Source organism: Camelus ferus, chromosome 5, assembly GCF_009834535.1.
Source record: "Camelus ferus isolate YT-003-E chromosome 5, BCGSAC_Cfer_1.0, whole genome shotgun sequence".
NCBI classification, from domain to species: domain Eukaryota; kingdom Metazoa; phylum Chordata; class Mammalia; order Artiodactyla; family Camelidae; genus Camelus; species Camelus ferus.
Window position 1 is genome coordinate 65,805,675 of NC_045700.1, and position 25,251 is coordinate 65,830,925.

Sequence of the window (25,251 nt, forward strand, 5' to 3'; positions counted from 1 at the left end):
AACACAGGCTCATTCATTCATCTAACCTTTATTTAGTGACTGCTGCATGACAGGCACTGTTTGCCAGACAGTACTGTATGCTGGGCACCTGGGTACATAGAAATGAACAAAACTGACAAAATCGTTTGTCCTTCTGGAGCTTCCATCTAGTGCTAACATGCAGTGTCCTGGGACATCAGTCAGCACATTTTACAGAGGGATTAATACCATCAGTTAATGAAACAAATTGGTCATTTAAAAGCTCTCTTACTGTATTTTCCTTTTTTAAAAAAACCTCCTCCTTAACTTGAGGTAATTTCAAACCCTCTTTCTCTTTACGCATTATGTCTTTTCTATTATCAACTTCTCCCAGATTTTTCTCTGCAATGTTTCTTTAAAGAGTCACCTTGTGAATCTCTCTACCTCAAATATTTTCCTTTTCCAATACATCCAACGAGTAGATGCTAGAATCATAGTCTTTGGGAAGTATTTTCACCATCACACTCTGAAAGACACAGCTGGTTTCATGGGCATGCGACCTGTGCATTTACACAGCTCAGGCTCAGAAGAGCCCCACACTTGATTTTATGCTCTCTTGTCACTGTCCTGATGTTATGAATAATTTTTGAATAAGGGAACCCACATTTTTGTTTTGTTCTGGCCCCTGAAAATTATGTGGCTGGCCTACCTAAAGATCCTTATTTTCTGACTCTATTAAATCTAAATTCCTCTGCCTCACCACTAAGGCGAATATACATACAGCTTCTGGCCTCAATAACCTCTTATTTTAACCTGTCCCTGATGGAATCTTTGCTTGAGGTTAGCCAGACCTGCTGCCCTTGCATGAAATTGACTCATTTCTGCAACTGCGTTGTGGTTTAAGCGGCTCTCTCTGCTGGGTAGGGGCCCTGTGTTTTCTCTGCTCCAATCTGAATCTCCAAACCTTTATAACCTGACTCAGAATTCACCCTTCTCCAACTTGAGTTTGTTTCCTCTCAGTATTTATGTGATTATGAATTTAAGCTTTCTAATAAAATAAACATAATAGCTACTCCTCCCTTAGTGTTTACTGTGGCTCCCCTTGGCACGGAACTAAGTGTTTTGCTTTCATTATCTCATCTTTACATAGACTTCTATATTTTCTCTTCAGTTTTGGATATGCTTGTTCAGTAAGGTCTGACTCTCCATGTAGACTTCACAGTTTTCAAGCCCACAGGTCATGTTTTCCACATTCATTTGCACTCTCTCGGCACTGTGCACACGGTGTTGGTGTAGCGCCAGGTCTATGTGTCTATTGCCAATTGACTGACAAAATATTAATAAAAGCTGAAAGTATAAAGTATTGCACTTTTCATCTATGGATTTCTTTTTTGCCACTAGCTGTATCCTAGGAAGACTTTGCTGGCCTGAGGACTTTAAAAACTGGTCTGTTCCATAACTTGAAGTAATTGTTCTTGTGATTGAAACTAACAACTATATAATGCCTGCTAGGCATAATGCCAAGACATGATTTGATTTCAAGTTAAATTTGCAGCTAAGTTGATTTTGCAAAATGTGCGCACATGTGCTCAGGCAGTATGAATGCCCTGCCTACCTCCATTTACCCTCAAAAATGCACTTGTCCATAGAGTTGGATATCCTTCACTTGTTGGAATATTTGACCCTGTGCATTTAAGGCTGAGGCTTCCAAGACTCATTAGAAAAAATTGTTGTTGATTAGCATCTGCCAAATGTAAAATGCTATATTCAGATGCCTTTAGGACATCCATAAAAACAGCCAGAAATGGGGCCATGGTATTTATCAAGTCAAGGGAAACTCATGCCTAATAACAGTGAGTTGTTTTATGCTGTTAAGAAATGAGCAGACCTGTCAAGAGAATGTTCGACATAAGCTAATGTCAAACTTGCTGAAATCACTTACTCACTGCAGGGCTCCCATCTGTGAAGTCACTGGGGAGGTGGCTGCCTCCATGTGATTCTTCAGATTTGTCAGTTAAATTAGATACCCAAGGGCAAAACCAACTGACAGGGGCATTATGGGACACTCCTGGAGGATTCAGAATCCATAAGCCCATGAGTAGGTCCCATTCACAATTTTGTTCATGCTGATACTAGGGGTCATATCAGTTTTATAAGAAAGCAGGGGATAAGAAAGAAAGCCAGCAGGTCAGCCCTCTCAAGACTATCAGTGGCAATATGCCTAAAACATATTTTCTGTGATTGGAGGGAGGGAAGTGGCTTTATTTTGTTTTCCAGTAGGAAAGCCCTAGAATATTACCTTGACAGAAGAGTTTGTAGGTTTTTAGGAATAAGATGTCTTGGCTGCTCCAAGCCAAGCTACCATCAGGGAAGTTCTATTTATGGGATGCTGATCAAAGTTTTAATGTTCCCCCATGGCACAGTGATCTGAGGACATAATAGGATATATATAAAAAAACAGAGTAAAGTTTTGTTCTGACCTCCTTTAGCAACTGTAAGGAAAGCAGCTGTTTAATTTATTTTAGTTGATTTTACTCCCTTTTTCATTGCTCTCCCTCCCCTTGTCCCCACCATTCTCCACTAGAGGGCTTTCAGAAGATCGTGGGATGGAGTAAGGATACCCTGAGAAGAGAATGTAGAAGGTATATTAACATACTACTCAAAACTGTCCCAACACACATCCTCTCCTCCCATCAATAATGATCTAAAGTCGTTAGACCAACTTGGTAGGTCTCAATTCTTTCTTCTTTTTGGGTAAGTTATTTCCTAGGAAATTCCTTGAACCTTAATCAAAAAAGGCTCCTGGTGTGTTTACTCCATTAGTCCCCAGATCCAACCAGATATGTCTGGATTGTAGGATGAACACAGAGTCAACCTAGAAAGGTCCATGCCATCACAGCAGGATAGCTTTTCAGTGACCTCAAGATTTAAATGTCAGATGGTGAAAGTCAAAGATTGACAGGACAATTGTTAAGTATTTTCCTTTAAGATCCCAGAAGCAGAGCATGAGACAAGGAGTAAAATGGAGGTGATATTTCTGGGAGATGACCCCAGGACATACTTGCAGTGGAGTGAGGAAGTGAGATAGGTCAATAAAGGGTATGTTATCAGGCCAGTCATCACTTGGGCAACTGGAGCTTATTCTGTTCAGGAACTCTGGGAGAGAGTGTGGGACATCTCAGAGCAATCCCAGCTGAGAAGTGAGGAAGTGGGATATGCATCTACCAAGTACCCTCTATGATTGGTAGATTTTAGGGGCCTCAACCTATAGGACAATTGGCCTGTCCTATAGGAGGGCTGACCCATCTCTTGGAGCCAGAAAACCTAAGCCTAGAATTGAAGACATTCAGTTAGGATACTTTGATGTGCAGAGGTGAGTGGGTATGGACAAACAAGAGTGTGAAGCAGAGTAATTAATAAGCAAGATCTGCAGAAAAGCCATTTTTTGGTGATTTTCCTATCAGTGCCTTAGCAAAGTTCATCTCAGACAAAAGAAAACTGGCAAGTGAAAACTTTAAAATACTTACAGTTTATGTAACTTCTGCAAGGTACCTAACATTCAACTTGCTCTTGGTAGGTATGTAAGAAGTTTTAGCAAGAGAAGAGAGATTTGATCAACAGATAGTCTCAAAGAAATCTGATTGTAGAATACACTTTGAAATTATCCATTGTGGACTTAATCTCTTTGCGCAAACCCAAGAGTCCTTTAGCTAATTCCTTTCCCAATGAAGGAGGCAATCAATGTTCTTTCAGGGGAGAAAATTACTAGAGAGCCTAGTATGTGTTTTGATGCCCTAATGAGGCACTATGAATTACCCAACCCAAACCAATTAAGTCTTAGCCCATATAGAGGGCTACTGAGGAGATGAGCACACAGCATGCATTTAGGACAAAATTAACTGCTCCCATCGCCTGGAAACATGCTTGGGGGAAAGCCAAACCTTGTAGTCTCTCTGCTGTCCTAAAAGCAGGCAGTCAAAATGTGATCTAGCCCACTGTTAGCTTTTCATGCTTTTGCTTCTTTGGCCTTAAATTTTAAAAATGTCTGTTAAACATAAAATATGTTTCGAACATTACATAAGGCTATTAAGAGAGGGTGAATCATGAAAACATGGTATGTCAGAGACAATAAAGTAAGTGAAATGAACTGCCGCTGACTAGCTACTTGACCTTGGGCCAGTTGCTCAGTCCTTTCTTGTCAATCAAATAGGAAATTATAGCCCAATAATGTGGTTTTGGATTGCAGCTCAATAAGCAAGCTCTAATCTCTTGGTTACGCCTTACTGTACCATGGGAAACCAAGCACTTATTTTCATTTTAATGTGATCTCTTCCAGTGGACTGTGACTTCCTAAAGCACCCAGCACAATACCTGGGTTGGCTTAGAAACTCAGGAGTTATGTGTTGAATAAATGTGAAATGAATAGTGGAAGAAGTTATTTCAAATATTATGGTGCACCGAGACATATGTAAATAAACATACTATCAACACAAATAACTTTTTTAAAAGAATGATGAAAATTGAATTTTTATACAGCCCACGCACATTTGTAGGGCAGAGGAAGCACAGCAGGAGGGTTGCTATTAGTGAGAAGTGTGTTGTGTGGTGACTGAGACACAGCCTTTGGAGTCAGGCAGCCCCAAGCTGGAATCCTGGCTCTGCTACTTGTTAGCTGTGTGTCCTTGTGTAAGTTACTGTACTTCTCTGGGTTTCAGTTTCCTCTTCTGGATCTTGTAGTTTGTACTAAGGATCTTGTACCCTGAAACATCTAGAAGGCCTTGAGGAACAGTATATTATTTAAAAGAGCTCAGTCTAAGATGATCATCATGAATACACACAAAGTCCAAGATGAGGTGTAAAACTTCTTCCATTGGGTTGCCTTTTAGGCCTATTTGGTCCACTTTGATCAAAGCAGACTTTCCCCCCTCATCTCTCTCTCTCTCCCTCCCTCCCTCTCTCTCTCTTTGCCTCTAACCTTCACTCTCCCTTCCTCAGCCCCCAGAGTCCTAGCTCCATTTTTCTGGTAATAGGATTGGCCAAGGCTGGTGAAACTCTCTCCAGTCTCCATCTGAGGGGTGATAATGATGGATCATTGGAATAGACAGTAGGTCCTGAAGATCTTCCATGTTATAGGTGTGGGTGTTCCCCATGCCATAATTGTTCAAAGTAGAACATTCTTTTTATCCTACTTCTTTTATTCCTTAATGGAGGTACTGGGGATTGAACCCAGGACCTCATGCATGCTGAGCACGCACTCTACCATTGGCACTATACCTTACCTCTCAGAGTAGAACATTCTTTTGCTTATATTGACCACTTCTTATAATGTCATTTTGAATAACTATGCTGAAGTCAGCACCTGTAGTAAAACCAGGAAGGCATAAGGGGAATGGAGAGAACAGAGAACCACTTTCAGTCACACTGGACTAAAGCAATGCATTCTGATTTCCAGTCCCTCCAAAATAGAGGATGTTCAAGACATAATGGCTGTGTTCAGTCTTCATGGTGTTAGATAGTGGTCAAGGGACACTCTTTATTTCTACTTGCTTTACCTGTTTAAATTTGTTTTGGGCAAATGAATCTGGAAAGGACAGCAAAGAAGATGGTTGAAAATTACACAGTTTGGGTCAGCACCAACCCTTGGGCAAAGATCCTTGATCAATGGATTGGATCCTACTTCATCGGTCTCCAAATAGGATTTGATATCTTGTCTACCTTCCTGACATGGATGCCCATTTCAGAGCCATTGGTGTGTGAGTAACTTCCTTCAGGGAAATTCCACAACCTCCTATCCCAGCCCATGACCATGGACATGATCAACAACCACGTGTCTAGAAATCCTGGGAACCATTCTCTTAGGTCACTTTCAATAGAGGCTACCCATGGGAAAGCTTTTGAAAAATATCTATTTTATCTTCTATTATGAAATAATTAACTGCTCAGTTTGTTCTTTGTTTATGTATTTCAAGAATTTAAGCAGTACAAGGATCTTAAAGCAAATGTAGTCCAATTCCCCTTTACTTTAAAGAAGAGAAAATATAAACTTTGGTTTGCTACAAAATTTTCGTATCTTTTTTTCTCTCCTTCTAGTATTTCTGGATGCCAAGAGCTTTATTTGGGGGGGATCTAAAAATTATACGCCTGTAGACTATTTTTGTGCCAACTGATGTTTAAAAATATCCCTTAAGATAAAACAAAATTCACAGTTGAAGTTATGTAGCTGCTTGGTGAGGTAGTGACATGGCATAATGCTTAATATAGCTTATTTTTATTTATTTTTTTACACCCATGTAATAGCAAAAAGACACAATGACATGGAGAGCCATAAAGCCAAACAACTCTACCATTTCATTTTACAGCACAAGGCGGGGAAAGGCACAATTTGGTATCCTGACCATTTTTATAGGGGTTCGGAGACAGGTTAGACACGTCTGAAATATGTCCTTCAATTCTTAGAACTCTTTCAGGCATTCCTGCTGAAGGATGTTCCTTGGAGAAATACTCCTATAAATACAGGATGTTTTCATTACTGCATGTGGTTGATTCAGCCTGTTGGCTACATGACAGTGAGAAGAAGTGCCTGAGAAACGACTTCATATAGACCGCGTTCAAACAGTCCCTAGAGCTCCCCGGATTAGAACGACTCTAGTGGGAACACTTGGAAATGAATGTTCATATATCACTGGGGTCTTTAAAACAGGGTTTAAGGTTCTGTAGGCTGTCTCCCTTAGTGCTGTGCAATGATGGAATGAGAGCTTGTATGGAGATGAATTTCTGCCTATGAAAATTTTCACTTCTTATTGAGGAAAGTTACAAAATCAATAACTCAGATAGCAAGACAATAAAACAAAAAAGAACAAATCCAACCCCTCAAAAACTAAAACCAAAACCAAACCCACACAAGGAGATAACAGGAGGATTTATTTGGGGCCAAATAATAAATATGGGGACACATATTATAAGTTCGATTTGGGTATGTTCTTCAAGACTGTAGAGCTACCTGCTAACGGAGTGGAAGTTGGGCTTTTAGAGTTACATGTTATTTTAAATAACAACAACAATAATAATATCTCATGTTTATGTAGCTCTTTACAATTTTCAAATATTTTTACTTCTTTTTTTTGAGGCCCCAGATAACCTTAGAAGAGAGGTGCTGTTTTTATAGATGATGAACCTGAAGGTCAGAGATGTGAAGGGACTTGCCCAAGGTCACTCAACGAATAGTTCTCTAGGTCCTCTGACTCCCAATCTGATGCTTTTTCTACCACTGTACAATGACAAATAAAATATTGTTTCTCTGTTTCTGTAATATCGCCAGTGTGGTAAAAATATCGCAGCCCCCACTTCCCTGATCAAAAGTTAACTTCTCTTTATTGAGTAGAGACGTTATGGTGTGAAAGACTGAGGAGTGCAGTGCTCTTGATGCTGGGTGAGGAAGGAATTGACTTAGGGATGCATTGCTTTTGGAGAGCTGTTGAATTGGTAATGAAACATGCAATTTTGTGGCAGCTTATTGCAAAACTATAGAAAATAATGGGCAGGTTGGAGAAAAGCAGAATTGTGGATTGAGAAAATTATTTACTATAATTAGATTGGTCTGTGGGCGGGATAAAATTTATGAAGAAGGCTAACTTTTGCCTGCCAAGACAAGGGTAATACAATCTCATGTGTGGAATAAAACTAATTACCATCAGGAAGGTCTTTTTTTCTCTCTCTTTCTTAGCTTGCTGTTGCCCTGAGTATTATAAAAATTTCTACCTATCTGACCATCTATCTTCATTTCTTTTTTCTTGCGACACCCTCAACAACTTAGGAAATGTAGTCGGAGGAGCTTAAGAAAACACAAATAGAAAGAAGGCTATAGAAGAACTGGATTCTAGCCTGATATAGAAAGCTCACAATTTGTAAGCATATCTGTCCTTTTAAAGAGAATGTATTTAAAACTGAATTGAAGGGTGACTTCTGGGTATTTAACAGATACAAAAGCCAACTGACCATAGAACAAAAGAAAACAAAACAAAACACTGATCCACAAATGAAAAACACCACCAACTCCCTATGACTTGCAGTTAAAAGATGGGCCCAGTGCCGGCCTTCAGAGCACGAGACCTCTCATCCACATGTGTCACTGACCTCCTTTCTGTGTGTTTGACCTGCTTGCACTTGGCTTTCCTGCCTACTGCCAGATCTTCCAGTCAAATTCAGAACAACTTCTCACTCAATACACTTCAAGGTAGCTTCCTACTGTTTCTTTTTCCTTTTTTAATTTTTAAAAACTAAAAAAATGTGCAGGAAATACGAAAGATATTCTAACAAACATTTGTGTACTTCTCATACTAAGTAAGTGCTAACATTGGTTCTAAAGCAAATATAACCAATAGTTTATGTTTACTTCCGTCTCATAAACTTTCTTGGACCATTATGACTGATCCAGGGATGAATATATGAGGGATGAGAAGTCTGGACCTAAGAATATGTACACTTAAAGCCAAAATTGAAAACAGAAATGCTGGTTTAACACAGTGAAGCTTTACTAGTTCAGATTAGTTTTTGGAAAGGACTGAATTAGTGAAAAATGTAAATTATATCACATTTTGTAAAGAAATGTGGATGTGAGGTTTAATAACTTACAGAAACATGTAACTAGAAGAAAGTTAGCAACAACTTTCCTAATAAAGTTATTTTTATAGAGCGAATCAAAAGGAATCATTTTTGATATGCATGTCATTTGCTTTTAGGTAAATGGAGTCAGAAATATTCAGAGTGTGGTACTCTGAAACAGTGAGCTTTTGGTAAATTTTTATTGAATGAATGTATACTATTTGTCAGGCACTGTACTAGGTGCTGGAAATGTGAAAATAAGGAAGCTCTGAGTTCTTTATGGACAGGAAAAGAGACTTTATGGATAGGCAGTTACAATGCAACCTGGTAAGTAAAACTATGGGTAGACAAAAGTTGCATTAAAAAAAAGTACAGTGAGTTTTTTTAAACATTTTTCATAAAATTTTGTGTTTACACTGTTCATTTATGTTATAAATCTTTTGTGTCAGATAATGTCCTGCCAAATTTATTATACATTTCAAATGAATAAAATTCAACTTAAAGGTGGTTTACTATAGAACAAAAAGAATGTGTTTGCCCCATATTTAAAGTGCAACAGTTCAGTATTTTTAAGTATATTTACAGTGTTGTGCAACCATCACTTTTAGAACATTCCATCACCCCTGTACTCAGTAGTGGTCATTTCCCATTTGCCCCACACAGTCTCCCTATCCTTAGGCAACCACTAATACATTTTTGGTCTCTATGGATTTGCCTATTCAGATTATTTCACATATGTGCAACCACAAATTTTGCGACCATTTCTTTCACTTAGCATAATGATTTCAGGGTTCATCTATATTGTAGCATGTGTCAGTACTTGATTCTTTTTATGGAGAAGTAATATTCCATGGTATGAATATACCACATTTTATTTATCCATTCATCAGTTGATGGACATTTGGGTTGTTTCCACTTTTTGGCTATTATGAATAATGCTGCTATGAATATTTATGTGCAAGCCTTGTGTGGACATGTTTGTCTTCACTTCTCTTGAGTATATACCTAGGAGTGATATTGCTGGATCATACGGTAACTCTGTGTTTAATCTTTTGATTAACTGCTAGACTCTTTTTCAAAGTGGTATTACTAAAAAAGAATAATTATTTATAATAATAAATATAGTCATTTTATATTACCATCAGCAGTGTATGAGGGTTCTAATTTCTCCACATCCTTGCCAACACTTGTTATTATATGTTTTTTTTTGTTCTAACCATCTTAGTGGGTATGAAGTGGTAGTTCAATGTAGTTTTGATTTGTACTTTCCTGTTGGTTTGAGTACGTTTTCCTGTGTTTATTGGCTACTTGTATATCTTCTTTGGAGAAATGTCTACTCAACTCCTTTGCCCATTTTTAATTGTCTTTTAATTATTGAATTGTATGTGTTCTTTCTATATTCTAGATACAAGTCCCTTAGAAGCTATATGGTGGCAAATATTTTCTCCCATTCTGTCAGTTGTCTTTTTACTTTCTTGATGATGTCCTTTGCAGCATAAATTTTAAAAATTTTAATGAAGCCCAATTTATTTATTTTGTCTTTTCTTGCTTTTGCTTTTAGCATTGTGTCTAAGAAATCATCATCTAATCCAAAATTATGGAGATTTTTGCTTGTTGTGTTCTAAGAATTTTATAGTTTTAGAGCTTACATTTAGACTTTTTATCCACTTTGAGTTAATTTTGTATATGGTATGAGATTATCTCAGTTTATTCTTTTTGCATGCTTGTCTATTTGTCCTAGTACCATTTTTAAAAAAGACTATTTTTCCCCATTAATAGTCTTGGCACCCTTATTGAAAATCAATTGACCAAGGTATGTGGGTTTATTTCTGGATTTATTTCTAAGATTTATTCCATTGATCTATAGTCTATTGAGCTATCCTTACGCCAGTACAATGCCGTCTTATTTATTGTAGCTTTGTATTAAGTTCTGAAATGGGGAAGTGTGAGTCCTCTTACTCATTTTTCCTTATCAAGATTTTGGCTATTCTGGGTCTTTTTAATTTCCATATGAATTTTAGGAACATCTTGTCAATTTCTGCAAAAATCCAATCAGAATTTTGAAAAGACACATTTAAAAATTTAATTCAAAAAATTTATTACTTAAAAAAAACTCTAGGTGCTAAAGGAAAAATTTATAAATACCCTGTGGTTTTCTAGCCCTGAAAATCCCCATTGATCCATTAATAAACTTTGAACATGTGGAGAGAAAACGTACACAGACAGTGGCAGAGGTTGAAGGGATATAGCCATGGTCCAAGGAGTGCCATCAAAAACTAGAAGAATCAAGGGAAGGATTTCCCCCTGAAGCCTTCAGAGAGAGTACAGCCCTGCTGACACTTTGATCTCAGATTTCTGGCCTCGAGAATTGTAAGTGAGTGAATTTATGTTGTTTTTAGACACCACACATAGGGCAATTTGTTACAACAGCCATAGCAAACTGATGAACTGTCTTTATCTATTGTCAGAGATAAACAAATGAAAAGCGCAATGTGATACCTCTACCTATTCCCAGAAAACTAAAATGAAAAAGATAGATAATTTTAAGTGAGTGTGGGTGAGAATGTGGACCCACTTAAACACCCATATGTTACTGGTGAATTGTACGTTACAACCACTTGGCTAAACTGTTTAGGAGTATCTTCTAAAGCTCAGTAGATGCTTATTCTATGATTCAGCCGTTCCACTAATATAAGATATATCTAAGGGAAATGCACACTTTTATTCAAAATCATGAATGTAAATGTTCATAATAACCTGTTCTACTAGCTCCAACTTGGAAACAATTCAAATATCCATCAACAGTAGGATGGATAAATACATGACTATGTATTCATACTATGGAATACTATACAGCAACGAGAATGAATACATCTTCACACAGCAACACAGGTTAATCTCACAAACATAGTGATGACAAAAGAGCCAGACACAAAAAAGCATGTACCGTATGATTTCACTTACGTAAAATTCCAGAAATAGGCAGAACTAGTTCACAGTGTTAGAAATCAAGATAGTAGTTACCTTTTAAGACGGGTAATAACTGGAAAGGGGCAAAGGGAGTTAGGCTTTATAAAAGGAGGTGAAGTTAATAAAACCTGTCTTAATTTATAGGGTGTATCTCATCCATTTATTCATTTATTTAATAAATGTTTATATTTATTGAGCTTCTATTGTTTGCCAGGAACTGTTCTAATGCTAGGGTTAGAGCAGTATGCATGACAACATTTCTGCCCTCATAGAGTTGACATTCTAGTAGTTTCCTCTCTAAATACTGGAGTACACTGTTACATTATTGGTTCCCGAAGATTCTCACTATATGACACTCACATCCTTGGGTAGTTCTTGCCCACATTGACTTAGACTTGGCCATGTGACCTGCTCTAGCCAATAAGACATTGGCAGGATGCAAGCAGAAAATTTGAAAAATGCATGCACTTTAGGGCTTTAGTTCTTGGAATGTTTCTTTCTGGAAGCCAGCCACTATGCTGTAAGAAGCTTGGACTCAATGACTGAATATTGAAAGGCCAACACAGGAAGTACCTGGAGGATGAGAGTCCATCTTGAATGTTTTAGCCCCAGCCAAGCTCCCAGCTCAATGAAACCAATTAAGTGACCTCAGCTACATCATGTCAGGCAGAAAAACCACCCAATTGTGCCTAGTCAGTCACAGACTTGTGAGAAATAATAAATTGTTGTTTTTTAAACCAATAATAAATTGTTGTTTTGGGAGGTGGTTTGTTACACAGCATTTGATAACCGAAACAGGTAATAAATGGGTGAGTAAATAAATAAGAAAGAAATTTTTAGAGTGTGATTTGGGCTATAAAAAAATCAAATAGGGTAATGCTATAAAGAGTGACTGTGGGAAAATTCAGAGAGGCACATTTTTAAGACTTTGAAGTCACATGTGCTTCTGAGGAATTGCTAGGGTGTTCTGTATAGAAACTGAAGAATTAATTGTTTCTTGTTGAGAGTGTCAGGTACTGTGGGGGATCTACGAGAGAGGAAATATGGGAATTTATAAGAGCTGGGTTGGAGTTATTCTGCTTTTGACCTTGGGCAAAGCACTGATTCTTTGTGAGCCTCAGTTTCTTCATCTCTTATTTGGGGATAACTATACTAATCTAGCCTACTTCCAGGATTGCTGGGGAGGTTACATTTGGTAATGTTTGCAAAAGTACTCCAGTGTCTTACAATGTTATTTAAGTGAAAGCATTTCTATGAAAAAAGACATTTTGATCGCCCATTTACCTTCTGAAGTCTGTGCTCTGTCTGCAGGATGATACATTCAAAGTCAATGGCATAAATTTAACGTGCCAGACCCACAGTCGGTCTGTACATTCTACTGGCATGGTCTATGTAATACATTAGCCTTTTTTATTTATTTAGCATCCATTGGGACCAAGGTTCTGCAGTTTTGAATAATCCACGAAATTGTCACTGAAAGTTGGTATTCTCTCTGTTGATAATGAAGAAAAACACCAATGAACAGCCTTATTAGTGTAAAAAGTCACACAATCCAAAGCCTCTATCCCATTAGGAAAAAACTCAACATATGTCATGCCACATTAATAAATACTGCATGTGCAAAGTGTACCTTGTATTAACAGTAAATTCCCCCATGGAAAATTGATTTGTTTTTAAATTTTAATTGACTTCTTTTCTCTCCTATAGACCCTAGTTAGGCTTTCCACCTCACCTTCTTTTCTTTAACAAACAATGTAAGTTTGTATGAGAAATGCATCATTTTCTAAACCAAACAGCAAAAAGAGAAACAAAATGCAGACAAAAAGAGGTAAGGGGAATTAAAAGGGGAAAAATAACAAATTGGTCATTAAATGCAAAAAGATGCATGAGATAAAAGAGAGGGAGGCAAGACGAGTATCTACTATATTGGGCTTCGGTGCAGATGTAAGTATAAAATGCTCCACAAGTCCTGTAATTGAGAAAATCTATCAAATGTCCTGACAGCTGCTCGGGCATTTCCAGAAGCGATAAAACTTGAATTTATTTCACTCCTAGAAAAGGGGCAGTATCACCTTCTGGCGGCTTTAATGAAATGCCATAAAATTCGAGGAAAAACTGTGTTGTAAAGTCATAAAAAGGTAGTCGGAAGTAGATTGTTGGAAATGCTGCGGGAGGGGTTGCTGTGTCTGAAGAGTGACCGTGGGGATCAGAGGCCTCTCTGCGCGGTCAGGAGCAAGGCGTTCAGTTTCCCACTGTTCCTGACCCGGCAGCCCGGCCTCGAGAGCGATGAAAGGAAGGCGCAGTCAACCAACGAACGTAGTGTCCCTCCCGCTCACCCACTCTCAGGTCTTGGCCCTTGGCTGCATTGCTCTCTGACTTTTCACCTTTGACACGGGGACTGATAAACCCTTTCTGAGGCTCACCTACTCCATTTGTATTTTGTAGAGGTGACCAGTGGGTGTATTCTCACCGGCATTTCTTCAGGTAGAAGTAATACAGTCAATTGGAATGGATGGTCCTCAGCTAAAGTCACCTGTCCCAGCTATAGACCTGGATAGGAAGCTACTAGTTCTTGGGGCAGGATTTAGAGCAAACACAGTCAGATACATATTCCGCTTTAGAATCTGATTATTCAAAGCTTGGCTCACACTTAGCCTTCCTGTTCTCTCTGGCCTTGGTTCTACTGTCTGGTACTGTATTTATGAGTCTACTTTTTCTCCTAGATTATGAGCAACTAGGTGGACAAGGATTGTCTCCAAAGTTCCCTCTTTACCCCTTTGGCACCCTGCTTGCCTCACACTTTGCACATTTTGTGAGCTCATTAGATGTTTCCAAGGGGAACAGAATAGTTGAGTGTCTCAGATGGTCAGATAATGTCTGTTACTATCCAGCTACTTCTGTGGCTGAATGACTACTCTTGGAATCCAGCTACCCTTGGAATTTATCTCATACTTCTATAGAAGAATTCATTTATTGAAGATTATTGCACAAGGAGCAGTTACATAGTATTTTACTTCATATTTTCAGTTTGAGATTTTAATAAAGTCACACTAGATCCATATAAAGAATTCTATTTCAAAGAGAAGTAAACAGAAACCCCGAGTCTTACAGTGAATTTCTTTGGCCCGTCAAATTTTGTGCAAAGATTATGCAGTTAAATTGTAAACTCTGTGAATAAAAGGCCTAAAATGAGGGGGTTATGTGTGAAGATCAAGGTATGCCTAAGAGATAACGTTATGCAAAAAAAAGAGAAGGTGAAGAGGAAATTAGTTTAACTGGTGTCAGCTTTAAGAAAAATTTTAGCAGAGACCTCTTGAGGCTGTCCAAAAAGCAAAACCAAAAACCAAAAACCTAGCTAAATAAATAAAATAATTGATGATTTCAAGACAAGTGCAAGGAAGTAAGAGGATCAAAAAGGTCAATGAAGATAAAGAAGATAAAAGTGGATTGTGAAGTTTGAAAGTGAGAATGGGCATTTTTTTCTTTAGTGAACTGATGACCTCAGCCCTTGGCATAAAGGGGTATTTCCACAGTATAGGTTTGACCCAAACCACAGGTTAAAGGAATATCAGTAAGAATGTCAATCTTTGGAAAATCTTGTGAGCAGTATTATTGAGTTATGACTGTCACTTGAGCAGTGTCTTCAATGAAATAGGATATAAATTTTCCCAAGGCAAGAGCAAGTGCTTGGAAACCAACAAAGTTTAGTGATCATCCTTTCATTTTTCGACGCTCAAGTCCTTTGTCAGCTTCAGAACTGGGAAGTCAGCTATTAAATTAGAGACGAAATAACCTCAGGCTCCAGATGTGGCCGCCTCACACTCCTGTCTTTAGCCCAGATGTGCCCAAACCATCCCATTCATCATGATTAGAGTGAAGGTGGTGGGCAGGCGTCAGACAACACAGCCACAGGATCCCTGATGCCCAGCTCATTCACACTGGGAGATGCCCCTCCTGAGGGGAGTTGCTGCTCAGAGGCAGGGAGTAATGTTGAAGGCTCTTCAAAAGTCCATTAAAAGGAGGTGTGCATTTTATTTGTATGGACAACTGATCCCAGCTCTAAGTTCCAATGATTTCCATTAGGTCATTTACAAAGCCCTTTGCACAGCCGTGTTTAAGCAGCCACCTCTGATCCTGTAACTCTCCTGCCTCCTTGGTACAGATCTATCCTTGCATTAAGCTTTCTGTTTGGGAGTAAAACTTTCCACTTTCCTCTCATCTCCCTTCACCCACTTTTGATTGGTGAAAAGCTTGAATCAACACCAAATGGTGTGTGAACTATGCTGAGGGCAACATGGAAGGACCTTGGATCTCAACTAGTTTGTAGAGGACACTGAGGGGTTAACTGAAGCTCGTGGTGGTGGTCGAGGGGGGCTGGGCAGGCTGAAGTCCTAGCAGGGCCTAAAGGCACTTCGCACAGTTATCCAGGTCTAGGCATGAGCTGATCTCCAGGGTGCTATGAAGAAGTCACAGATTATCACTGTCCTTCTGATTAGAATCTACGAATGCTGTCTTTCACGACTGGAGATGAGACTGGGATAACTGAAGGGTGTGAGAGCCTGGAAGCTGCTGTTCAGACCGGTGTGAAAATGAGTGTGTGCTCTCAGTCCTTTCCTCCACAGCCTGCAGCCCACGTAGCTGTAACGGGTTCTGTCAGGTGTGAGCTGAACCGCTGTCAGAACATGATTGGGAAGGAGTGAGCTATGTCCTGTATGCAGTCGAAGGGTCATATTTATCAGGAATGATTTTACTTAGGGCCATAAACTATCCTCTAAGAATTATTTGCTCAAAGAGAGACTTCTTTGTGGAATAAAATGATAATGACTGCTTGGATTGAATGGTTCCTTCTCAAGTTAACTAAAACAAAATGGACAGTGGCAACAAGAAAGGTCACCTGCAGGTTCTAGATGCTTTATGCTGACCAAGCATGATAAGTCAGTTCTAAAAACTCCCACACAACGTTGTGCTTTTCATTAGGGCAAGGATATTAGGATTCCTTGAAGAAAATCTTTAGGATATTCTAACATTTCTAATTGGCATTCCACTACTGATAAAAAGCATGCGTTCTTCTCTGCGGTGTTTTCTAATAATATTCTCCATCTTGACAGTGTGGGAAAACTTCAGTCTTTTCTCATTCCTTCTAAAAATTGGAGAGAGAGAGACGAGGGAGAATGGCACTAGGAATCACGAACAATTTTAGTTCATTCCAAAGCTGAAGAGACTTATTTTTCAAATGTATTCTTTCAAATCCAGATTCCTATAACAGATGCTCTCAACTCCCAGGCTCCTTCCATCTGTAATTCAATTTCCTTCTAAATGTGATGCTGACATCTGTTGCAATGCAGATACACACTTGAGTACCTGCAATTTCTCTGTCAAGCTCAGTGTCATGTTAAAGAACTGTGAACTTCGCAGGGTTGGGGAGCAGACAGTGGAATCCACAGGGCTGCAGGCAGAAAGAGATTTAACGTCTCTTTCATGATTCTGATGCCTCAGCATCTTTTCCTGTCTGATGCCAAGGCTCTTGTTCAAGCTTTTCAAGGGAACATAAAGTGTTTATTTAATAGTGCAATTAATTGTTTTAGCTTCACTCCTGGAGCCACCTCCAATCAGCACATGCAAAGACTTAGCAGGGAGCCAGAGATTACATCTTCAGATTCTTCCTGACAGAGTGGATTAGATAAATCACCACACAATTCTCTAAAGTATTTTAAACACAAAGACAGAGCACTGCACGTTGCATGTAAAGATGCTGATCTTTGCCCTCTTTCTCTTCTATCCCCTTCCCCCAGCATTACTGTGTGAGACCATTCGAGGCATGGATCGAGTTCAATCATTCCATCATTAATTAATTCATTAAATAAACATTTGTCGAGTCTTGAGTCTGTGACTGGTATTGTGTCAGGTGCTGGGGAAAGGAGGGTTGGTATGACATCGGATTCACCTTCAGGAATTTCAGTAGTGCTTTATTTTAGAACAAGTACTGAGCCTTACTGAGGCTCCCAAGTCGTGAATGAAATCAGGGTTTTATGCCAAAGGAAAACTTATAAATTCTGACAAGGATACAAACCTATTATTGGGTTAAATATTCTTCCATTAGCAAGAACTTGTTTTTGAGCTTCCCAGGAAAGTAGAAATCTTTGTTTTATACCAACTAATTTGGGGCTGACGGGGGTGGGGGAGAATGGAATTTTCCTTCTGACCCTTCCTGCCTCTGCAGACTATCTGCCGACGTCTGAAGCATGACACTTGACTGGACATGTCGTTTCTTCAGGTGGCTTTGCTGGGGCTCTGTAAGAATCATGAAATCACCCAGACTTTATAAAAAGTTTGTCACAACGTTTAACCTGAACATCTTCTCTACCAATTACCATCCTTTCAGTTTTGTACAACACCGTCAAAAGGCTCAGCGGGCTGTGTGACGGCATGGTTTGTCATTCTGAACTGACTCAGGGTGAGTCTTAGTATGAGAGGTGAGCCAGTCCAGCTGTGACTGGCAGCCGGAAAAGACAGAGGGTAGGACTGCAGGCCGTGGTCGCAAAGCTGCTGGAAGGTGTCTGGTGTAAAGGAGAGATAAGGAGAGTCTGAATTACTCATCATAGTTTCTCAGGAATTTCCTTTGACTAAGATATTGTGTGTTGTTGGTCCTGGGCTGAACCTGGCCCACAAATGTATTTTATTGGGCCTGCTTTGTATTGACATTTTAATTTTTTTAAATTGGTTGCCCTCATGTAAAAGCTGGGAGATTCCATGTTAAAAGTTTATCCTCTTTTTTTAATTTTATTTTTTGTTGAAGTGTAGTTGATTTACAATGTTAGTTTCAGGTGTACAGCAAAGTGATTCAGTTATACATATACATACATACATACATACATATATTTCAGATTCTTTTCCATTCTAGCTTATCACAAGAAATTGAATATAGTTCCCTGAGCTATACAGTAGGTCCTTGTTGTTTATCTATTTTATATATAGTAATGTGTATATGTTAATCCCAAACTCCCAATTTATCCCTCCCCCCTTTCCCCTTTGGTAACCACAGTTTGTTTTAAAATATCTTCTATCTAAAAATTGAAACATCTAGCAACACAGGACCTATACTGCTACATGACAGGGGTGAGGTGCAGCTGAGTTCCAGCTGTCCCCTTAGATGGGACATGCAGTTTTTTGTTTTTGTTTTTTTTTTATGTTTTCTCAGTTTTCTCTGTCCCCATCACTTCATATTGTCTCACACCCAACCTGCTTCATTATTCATTTACCTGCCTGGGTTTCTGATCTACATGGATTAGTTAAACAAAAAGTATTTTCCGTCAATCAAAAAGTTTCTATTGGGAGCTTGGAGCTTGTTAGGTACAGTGGGAGAAGCAAATAATATTCCTGCCCAAGTGAGGAAGAAGGTAGTGACATGTGCAACAGTTAGAGGCATGGCCTAAGAGAGACCACAAGTCAACACAAGAATTTAGAGAAAGGAATTCCATTGATATTCTTCTGAATTTTATTGCTTCTGTTTTCCAGAAAAACAGAAAAAGCATTTCTCTTTCATGAAAAGGAAGTTCTTAGGAAGTTTAGAATGTAGCTATTCAGCACATCTAAGTGCATAAGGCATTTGTGTTCTAATCGCATTTTCAAGAAAATTTTTTCGTTCATGCAGAAAAAGAACCCAATCCTGGGCAACAAGTATTACTTAAACCTGAGAGACTATAAAAAGAAATCATACTGAATAGACTGTAGAGATTTGGAAGAAGGATAAACAATACTAGTTCTATTCTGCAACTCTTTTGGGGAGCCCATACAGAAAATCTAATGCTTAAAAAGGATTGTAATTGTTGAGAAAGACCTGAGCTATGTTTTAAAATTCTAGGTTTAATTTAATATCGACTCTCTGGCGAGACTTGTGGTCTGGATTTGCTTTCTGAGAGGAAGGCTGACATAGAAAGCAGGAAAGGTCAAGGTCTTATTGGCATCAAATAGGAAACAGTTGGCTCCTTTCCCTCGGAGCAAACTCATAGTCCATTATACCACCTCTTTGCTTATATCTGAAAACAAGAACTAGTCAGCACAGCTGGACAACTTAAAGCCACCGCTGATGGCTGAGAGGTTCTGGTCTCTCACATGATTTAGTGCACACATGTATATGCATGAGATGCCGTGCTTCTGGTAGTGAATGCTGATTGGGGAGGACACTGAGGAACCCGCGCATCAGTGAAGTCCTTGTTTGAGTCTTAATGAAAGTTAACAGTTATTGACCACTTATTATGCTTTAGACACGATGCTAGGTGCTTCATATGTTTTATTTAATCCTTGCAACAACTTTTGAAGTAAGCTTAGGTAATACCCCCTTCTATAGTCCAAAGAGTGGGGACATAGAGAGGTTAAGTAACTTGTCCAAGGTCACCAGCTAGCAAGAGGTGCCAGTGGGAGCTGAACCCAAGTTTGGTGCCAGTGTGTCTACTGTGAACCACAGGCTACACCTCAGATTCTGTGCCTTGGCCTTGCCCTTTATGGATTACCTGCCCTCAAACTTTTCCTCTTTGGAAGAAACTAGATAATTTTAGCACTCTGGGGCATCCAGGGGTTTGCAAGCAGTAAACCCAATACTGAGGAAAGGACCTCAGTCATTTTCTTTAATTCTCCTCCTGTACCTGCAGCCGTTGCTGTAGAAAATCACAAAATCGGGGCAAATGGTTTCACTGTAAAGGCAACATAAGCTCAGAAAGGGCGCCGAGCTGCTGAGCATTGCTCGCACTCACTTGCGGGGGGGGGGGGGGTCAGCACAGCAGCTGCTTCAGCCGTGCCAGGGTCTTAAGCTGTAGCTCTGACCCAGCCCCTCCAGGGTTACAGACCTTGGCAGATACCTCTGCTCCAATTCGCTGAGAAAATGAGACCTCTGGGACATGAGCTAGCCTCTCCTGCCTGGCTAGAACACTGCTCAGATGTGCTCACACCATTTCTATTCTTTCCCTCTTACCTCGGAGGAAGAAAAACTTCAATCTTCCTTCCTTCAATCAACCTTCCTTCCTTCAATCTTCCTTTCAATCTTCCTTCCTTCCTTCAATCAATTCACCCTACATGTGTGCCTGCCAACCCCTCCCCTTGTGCTGCCTCCAAGCTCGCTTCCCCAGTTATTTCTGGAGTTTCTGCACCTGGAACCTCTCTCCTCTCCGCTGCCCCTTCCAGGGTGGCCTAGGACCAGGAGCCCAGCCTCTGGGTCAGGCTGCCTACCCTGGGCCTACTCCTTAGGCACTGCCACTCACTTCTCTGTGACCTTAGGCAAATTACTTCATTTTCCTGTGGCTAAACTTCTTCATTTTAAAAATGGAGGTGATTGAGAAGCCTAAAATGGTGATGAGGATTAAGCGAGATAACTCATGTCTCGGGACACCCATGACCTTGATCTCTCTACTTTGTTCCAGTGCCAACTTCCTTTGCTTCCTCCCCCAACCAGCTTACATCCCTGATCATTGCTTCAGCCACTCCCTGGGCAATGACATCACTTCCTGCCCAGTGTTCTTTGGTTTTAACCAACTGTCTTCTCCCCACCTTGAAGGGGGCTGTGAGATCCACTGGTAAATGTTTGTCCCCACCTCCCACCGAATCAGCCTCACTGCCCTGAGTTCCTTCCCACATTTCCAGGACAAGCCAATGCTCTTGCATCTATTTTAGAGGGTATCATCCCTCATCGTCCTTATTTATAAAAATGTATTTTTAATAATTCCCCTGTAAACTCTTATTATATTCCCAATTTTCTTTGAGAGGCAGAAACGTCAGTAGTACCAAAGAATCTAGGTGGAACAGCAGAATGCAGACCATGGGCTCTGGGATCATACTATCTGTGTTCAGATCCCAGCGTTGCTTCTTGTTCTTTGTGTGACCTTGGGCACGTTCCTTAACCTCTGTGTGTCTCAAATTCTCCTCTCCCTGTTAAGAACTTTATGAATAAAGTGCTTAGAAAAGTGCTTGTTATGACCAAGCACTCAGGTAAATGTTACTTACTATTAAAAGAATTGGCACTTGGTGACCTCTCTCTTGTCCTCTCTCAGTAGATCAAGCCAATACACAGAATTACGTGGAATTTAACGTCACATTCAAATGTTAAGGCAAAGGAAGCATATGTCATTGCCAAGAGGCTCTGTTTAATAGGTAAGGAAGTATGGGGCTGTAATAGTGTTCAGTTCAGAATAATAAAGGGCTGGGACATAGCCTCATTCCCACAGCTATGGTCTGGGAATCTTGATAAAGGCCAGAATTCTTCCTAGTTTGGTTCAAAGTCCTCCTACCACACCAACTTGATTGGTTCTGGTGTTACTCTGCCTCTTGAAGGAAGTTGGGAGCATAAGCACAGAGCACAGCAAAGCTAAAAGGGCTTGTTGGGATCCTCGTCCGACTTCCAGTTTCCATAGGCGAGGAGAGCCTGCTATGATGCTCGCAGCTGGCCCCTCATTCAGAAAACAGCGGGCTTCTGGACCCAGGGAGCCCCTCTTCCAGATGGTGAGAGGCAGACTTCAGAAAGACATGAGCTGTCTGTTGACTCATTTTGTGCATTTCCTGTGTGGTTCTGGCATCTTCCGTCTAAGTTACTGACTCAGCTTAACCCTGCTTAGCTTGCAAGACCTTTCAGGGAAATTAGAGCACGAGATGCAGTCACTGCAAGTTGTCACACATGATTAAGGAGCTGGAGGGAGTGATTTATGTGGAAAGATTAAAATCCCTAAATATGGATGGCAGTGCTGCCCTGACTGAGTGGGGCTTTAGGTATTTGCAAATCGCCCCGTGGGAAGGCTGCCGACTTCAATGGAGGTAGGACCGCTTCAAAGGGGTTGAAGGGCGACGCAGGTGGCAGAAATGTGATGATGTGAAAACAGGATACTACTTCCTGATGAAGCTGAAGAGACCAGATTCAGGCAGGAAGTTCTCCCCCAGCTTTTATTTTGTCAGGCCGCTGGATATCTGGAATTTTCTACATGCAGGACTGAGGCTCTAGTTCCCAGTAGGTCTTGAGCCTTCCTCTGCAGTGTCCCCATTCCCAGGGCTCCCTTTGCGTCCTCCCACTGTCCCTCCACTAAGGCTTCTTTCCCCAGTGTTTCTCCTGCTACCCTGTTGCTCCCGGCCTCCCCAGAACCCCTCACCCACACTCCCGGTCAAATGGAGTTTCCCTGTGTCCTGATTTTAAGTTAGGACTATGAAGCAAGAGTTAAGTGGATAAACTGTTTGCTGTTAAACTGGAAGCCAGATAGATAATTAACTGACTCTCCCAGATAACACTGACCAAGCCCTTAGCAAGTGTTCAGACTTTTCAACACTTCGTGTGTTTTTGTGTGTGTGTGTGTGTGTGTGTAAAGAGTGGAAGAAAGGGTAGGGTGTTTTCAGCAGCCTGCACTTGATCCTGTGCAGGCCACAGCCTATTCCTAACACGGCTCAGCACAGATGTGGGGTCACTGAACAATCGGAGGGGTTAGGGAGGACTTAAGTGATATTGAAGCCAAAGAAGTCTGAGTCTGAGTTAGCAAGGTAAGGGAGGTAGGAGAGAAAGGGGATATATTTGGATTTCTAAGGACAGCCTTGTTTTCCAGTGGTCTACTCCATGCCATAATTTGGACAACATGGTTACTATACCATTAACTGTAAGATGGTGTCCTAGCTGCATAGATGCTCTTTTTCTACAGAGCAAGTCAAGAAAATCTATCTGTGCTTCTTCCCTACCCTAATGGCCTTGCTCTGGCATAACAGGCTTTCTGCAGTCTTCCCCGACTCTTCTCTAATGGGCCTTGTGCTCTAACCTTGCAGCTCCCAGTTCACACTGTTTCCTTTTGGACTTCTGTACCCTTGAAAAGCCTTTTCTTCCTTTCCTGAATTATCCCCCACTTTTGGACTTGTCTGTCAAGTGCTTGACTTTTCTGTTAAGAGCCACCTTAAAAATCACCTCCTCTAGGAAGGCCTCCATGATTGAGTTAAGGACATCTTCCTCCATAGAATTCTGGTGTCTTGCACTTGTCCGTATTTGGCACAGATGTCAATATCATATTTATTTGAATATAAGTTACCCCTTCTGGTCTGTCAGTACGTTCGTTTCTTTTCTTGGGTCCTCAATGCCTAGCATAGTGTTGGGCATAAGGTAAGTGCCTAGTATTTGTTGAATGAATGAATAAACAGTAGCATACCTATGTATAGTCCATAATTGTGGTGTGCATGTATAAACATTCATCCATTAGCAGTAAACAGGAGCTCAGATAGTGGAACATTTAGACTTTCTGTTTTGTTGAGTAATTGAAAAAGCATACATACATTTAATCACTCAGTCCCAAGTATTTTTTAATGGGTAAATTGCAGGTGTCTCTCTTTAAAAATAATTTCGTTAAATGTGGTAAGCCTTATTTTTTGGCTCATATTTGTTAGGTTATTACAGTGTTTTAAAATACCTGGCTTAAATTTTTAAATTATACTTTAAGCAGCTATTAGCATAATGATATTATCTATTAATAGAGATTCCTACAGGAATAAAGGTCCCTGCAATTTACATGAAATCAGAAAAGTTGGTGTGATTAGTAGCATCACAACAAACCCAGCATGACTATTGTGATGACTGCATTTCCCGTCACTGTAATTATCTCCTAAAACTTTTATTGGGAGCATTGATTGCCATTTGCTCACTCATTCGCTTTGAGAAAGTGGACTGATGAACAAGTGCCAGGAGTGAAATGGTGGCTGTGCAGGTCCCATGGAAAATACATGCTGGATGATTACAAAATGAGCTGTGTGTGTCGGCCAGGAGAACTGTTTGACCTTTCTGTGTTCAAAATAAATGATAGATTTCGTATTTCTTTCAATTACCAAGAATTTAAGAAGATGAATGAGAGATGGTGATTTTTCTAAGAGAAAATGTGAAATGATCATTTGTATTGAAGAGCATTAGGCAAAATGTCACGTCCCTCTCCCTGCTGCAGTGCATCATTTCCGTTCACCTGTCTGAGGGAAGGTAGAGATTTGGCTCCTTGACTTACCCACTTTTCTCCATCTTTACTGTCACGCCTGTGAGCCAGGCTGCCGTAGCTCTCCTCGGGACTGCTCCAGCTGCCTTCTAACTGCTCTCCTCGCTTTTAACCATACTACTCTCCAATTCGTTCTCTCTGCTGCAGACAAAGTGCTCTTTCTAAACAGCAAATCTGATCATGTCACTCCCCTGCTTAAAGTACTTCTCTGATGTCCCAAATCTTTATTCTGCTCTATAAGGCCTTCCTCATCTGATCCACACTTAGCCCTGCAGCCTGGTGACTCATTACACCCCTGTGGCACTCTTCAGATCCCCAGCCACAAGGAACCAGAAGGGCTCTCCTTGCTGGCCATGGTCTCTGCTCTTCTCCCCTCTTCGGTCTAACTTCTAATCATCTTCCAGGGTTAGATGTCCTCTTTGCACTCCAAGGGCATCCTTAACTCACTCTTTCTGCACTTACCACACTGTCCTGAAATTGCCTCTTGACTTGTCTGTTTCTGCCGCTGTTCTGTAAATTTGATGCGAGCAAATACTGGGTCCGTCTGGTTCATCTTGTACCGTTAGCACTAAACATGGAGAGAAGACAGCCAGGACATAGCTGAGAGAGGGAGTGATTCTGTTTTCCAGTTTTGCTTGTTGCCTCTTTTAATTCAGGTCAAAGGCAAAATGTTTAGCCCCAGTATCTATTTCTAGGTATTGCTCCACACTTTCCCTGCACAAGTGGATTTTCTTTT

At 40.3% G+C, this 25,251-nt stretch overlaps 1 protein-coding gene across 5 annotated transcripts in view; it reads left to right on the forward strand.

Annotated features, from left to right (window-relative positions):
- KLF7 (Kruppel like factor 7) overlaps nucleotides 1–25,251 on the forward strand; it is a 390,342-nt gene that overhangs the window by 68,762 nt on the left and 296,329 nt on the right. For 2 of the 5 annotated variants that reach the window (XM_032479981.1, XM_032479982.1), the window contains exon 1: nucleotides 22,306–22,326. The exons of the other annotated variants lie outside the window; for them this stretch is intronic. In XM_032479981.1, the coding sequence (XP_032335872.1) occupies nucleotides 22,321–22,326 (6 nt within the window). In that variant the 5' untranslated portion in view covers nucleotides 22,306–22,320. Of the gene's footprint in view, nucleotides 1–22,305; nucleotides 22,327–25,251 lie in introns of those variants that run through there. 5 annotated transcript variants of the gene reach the window in all.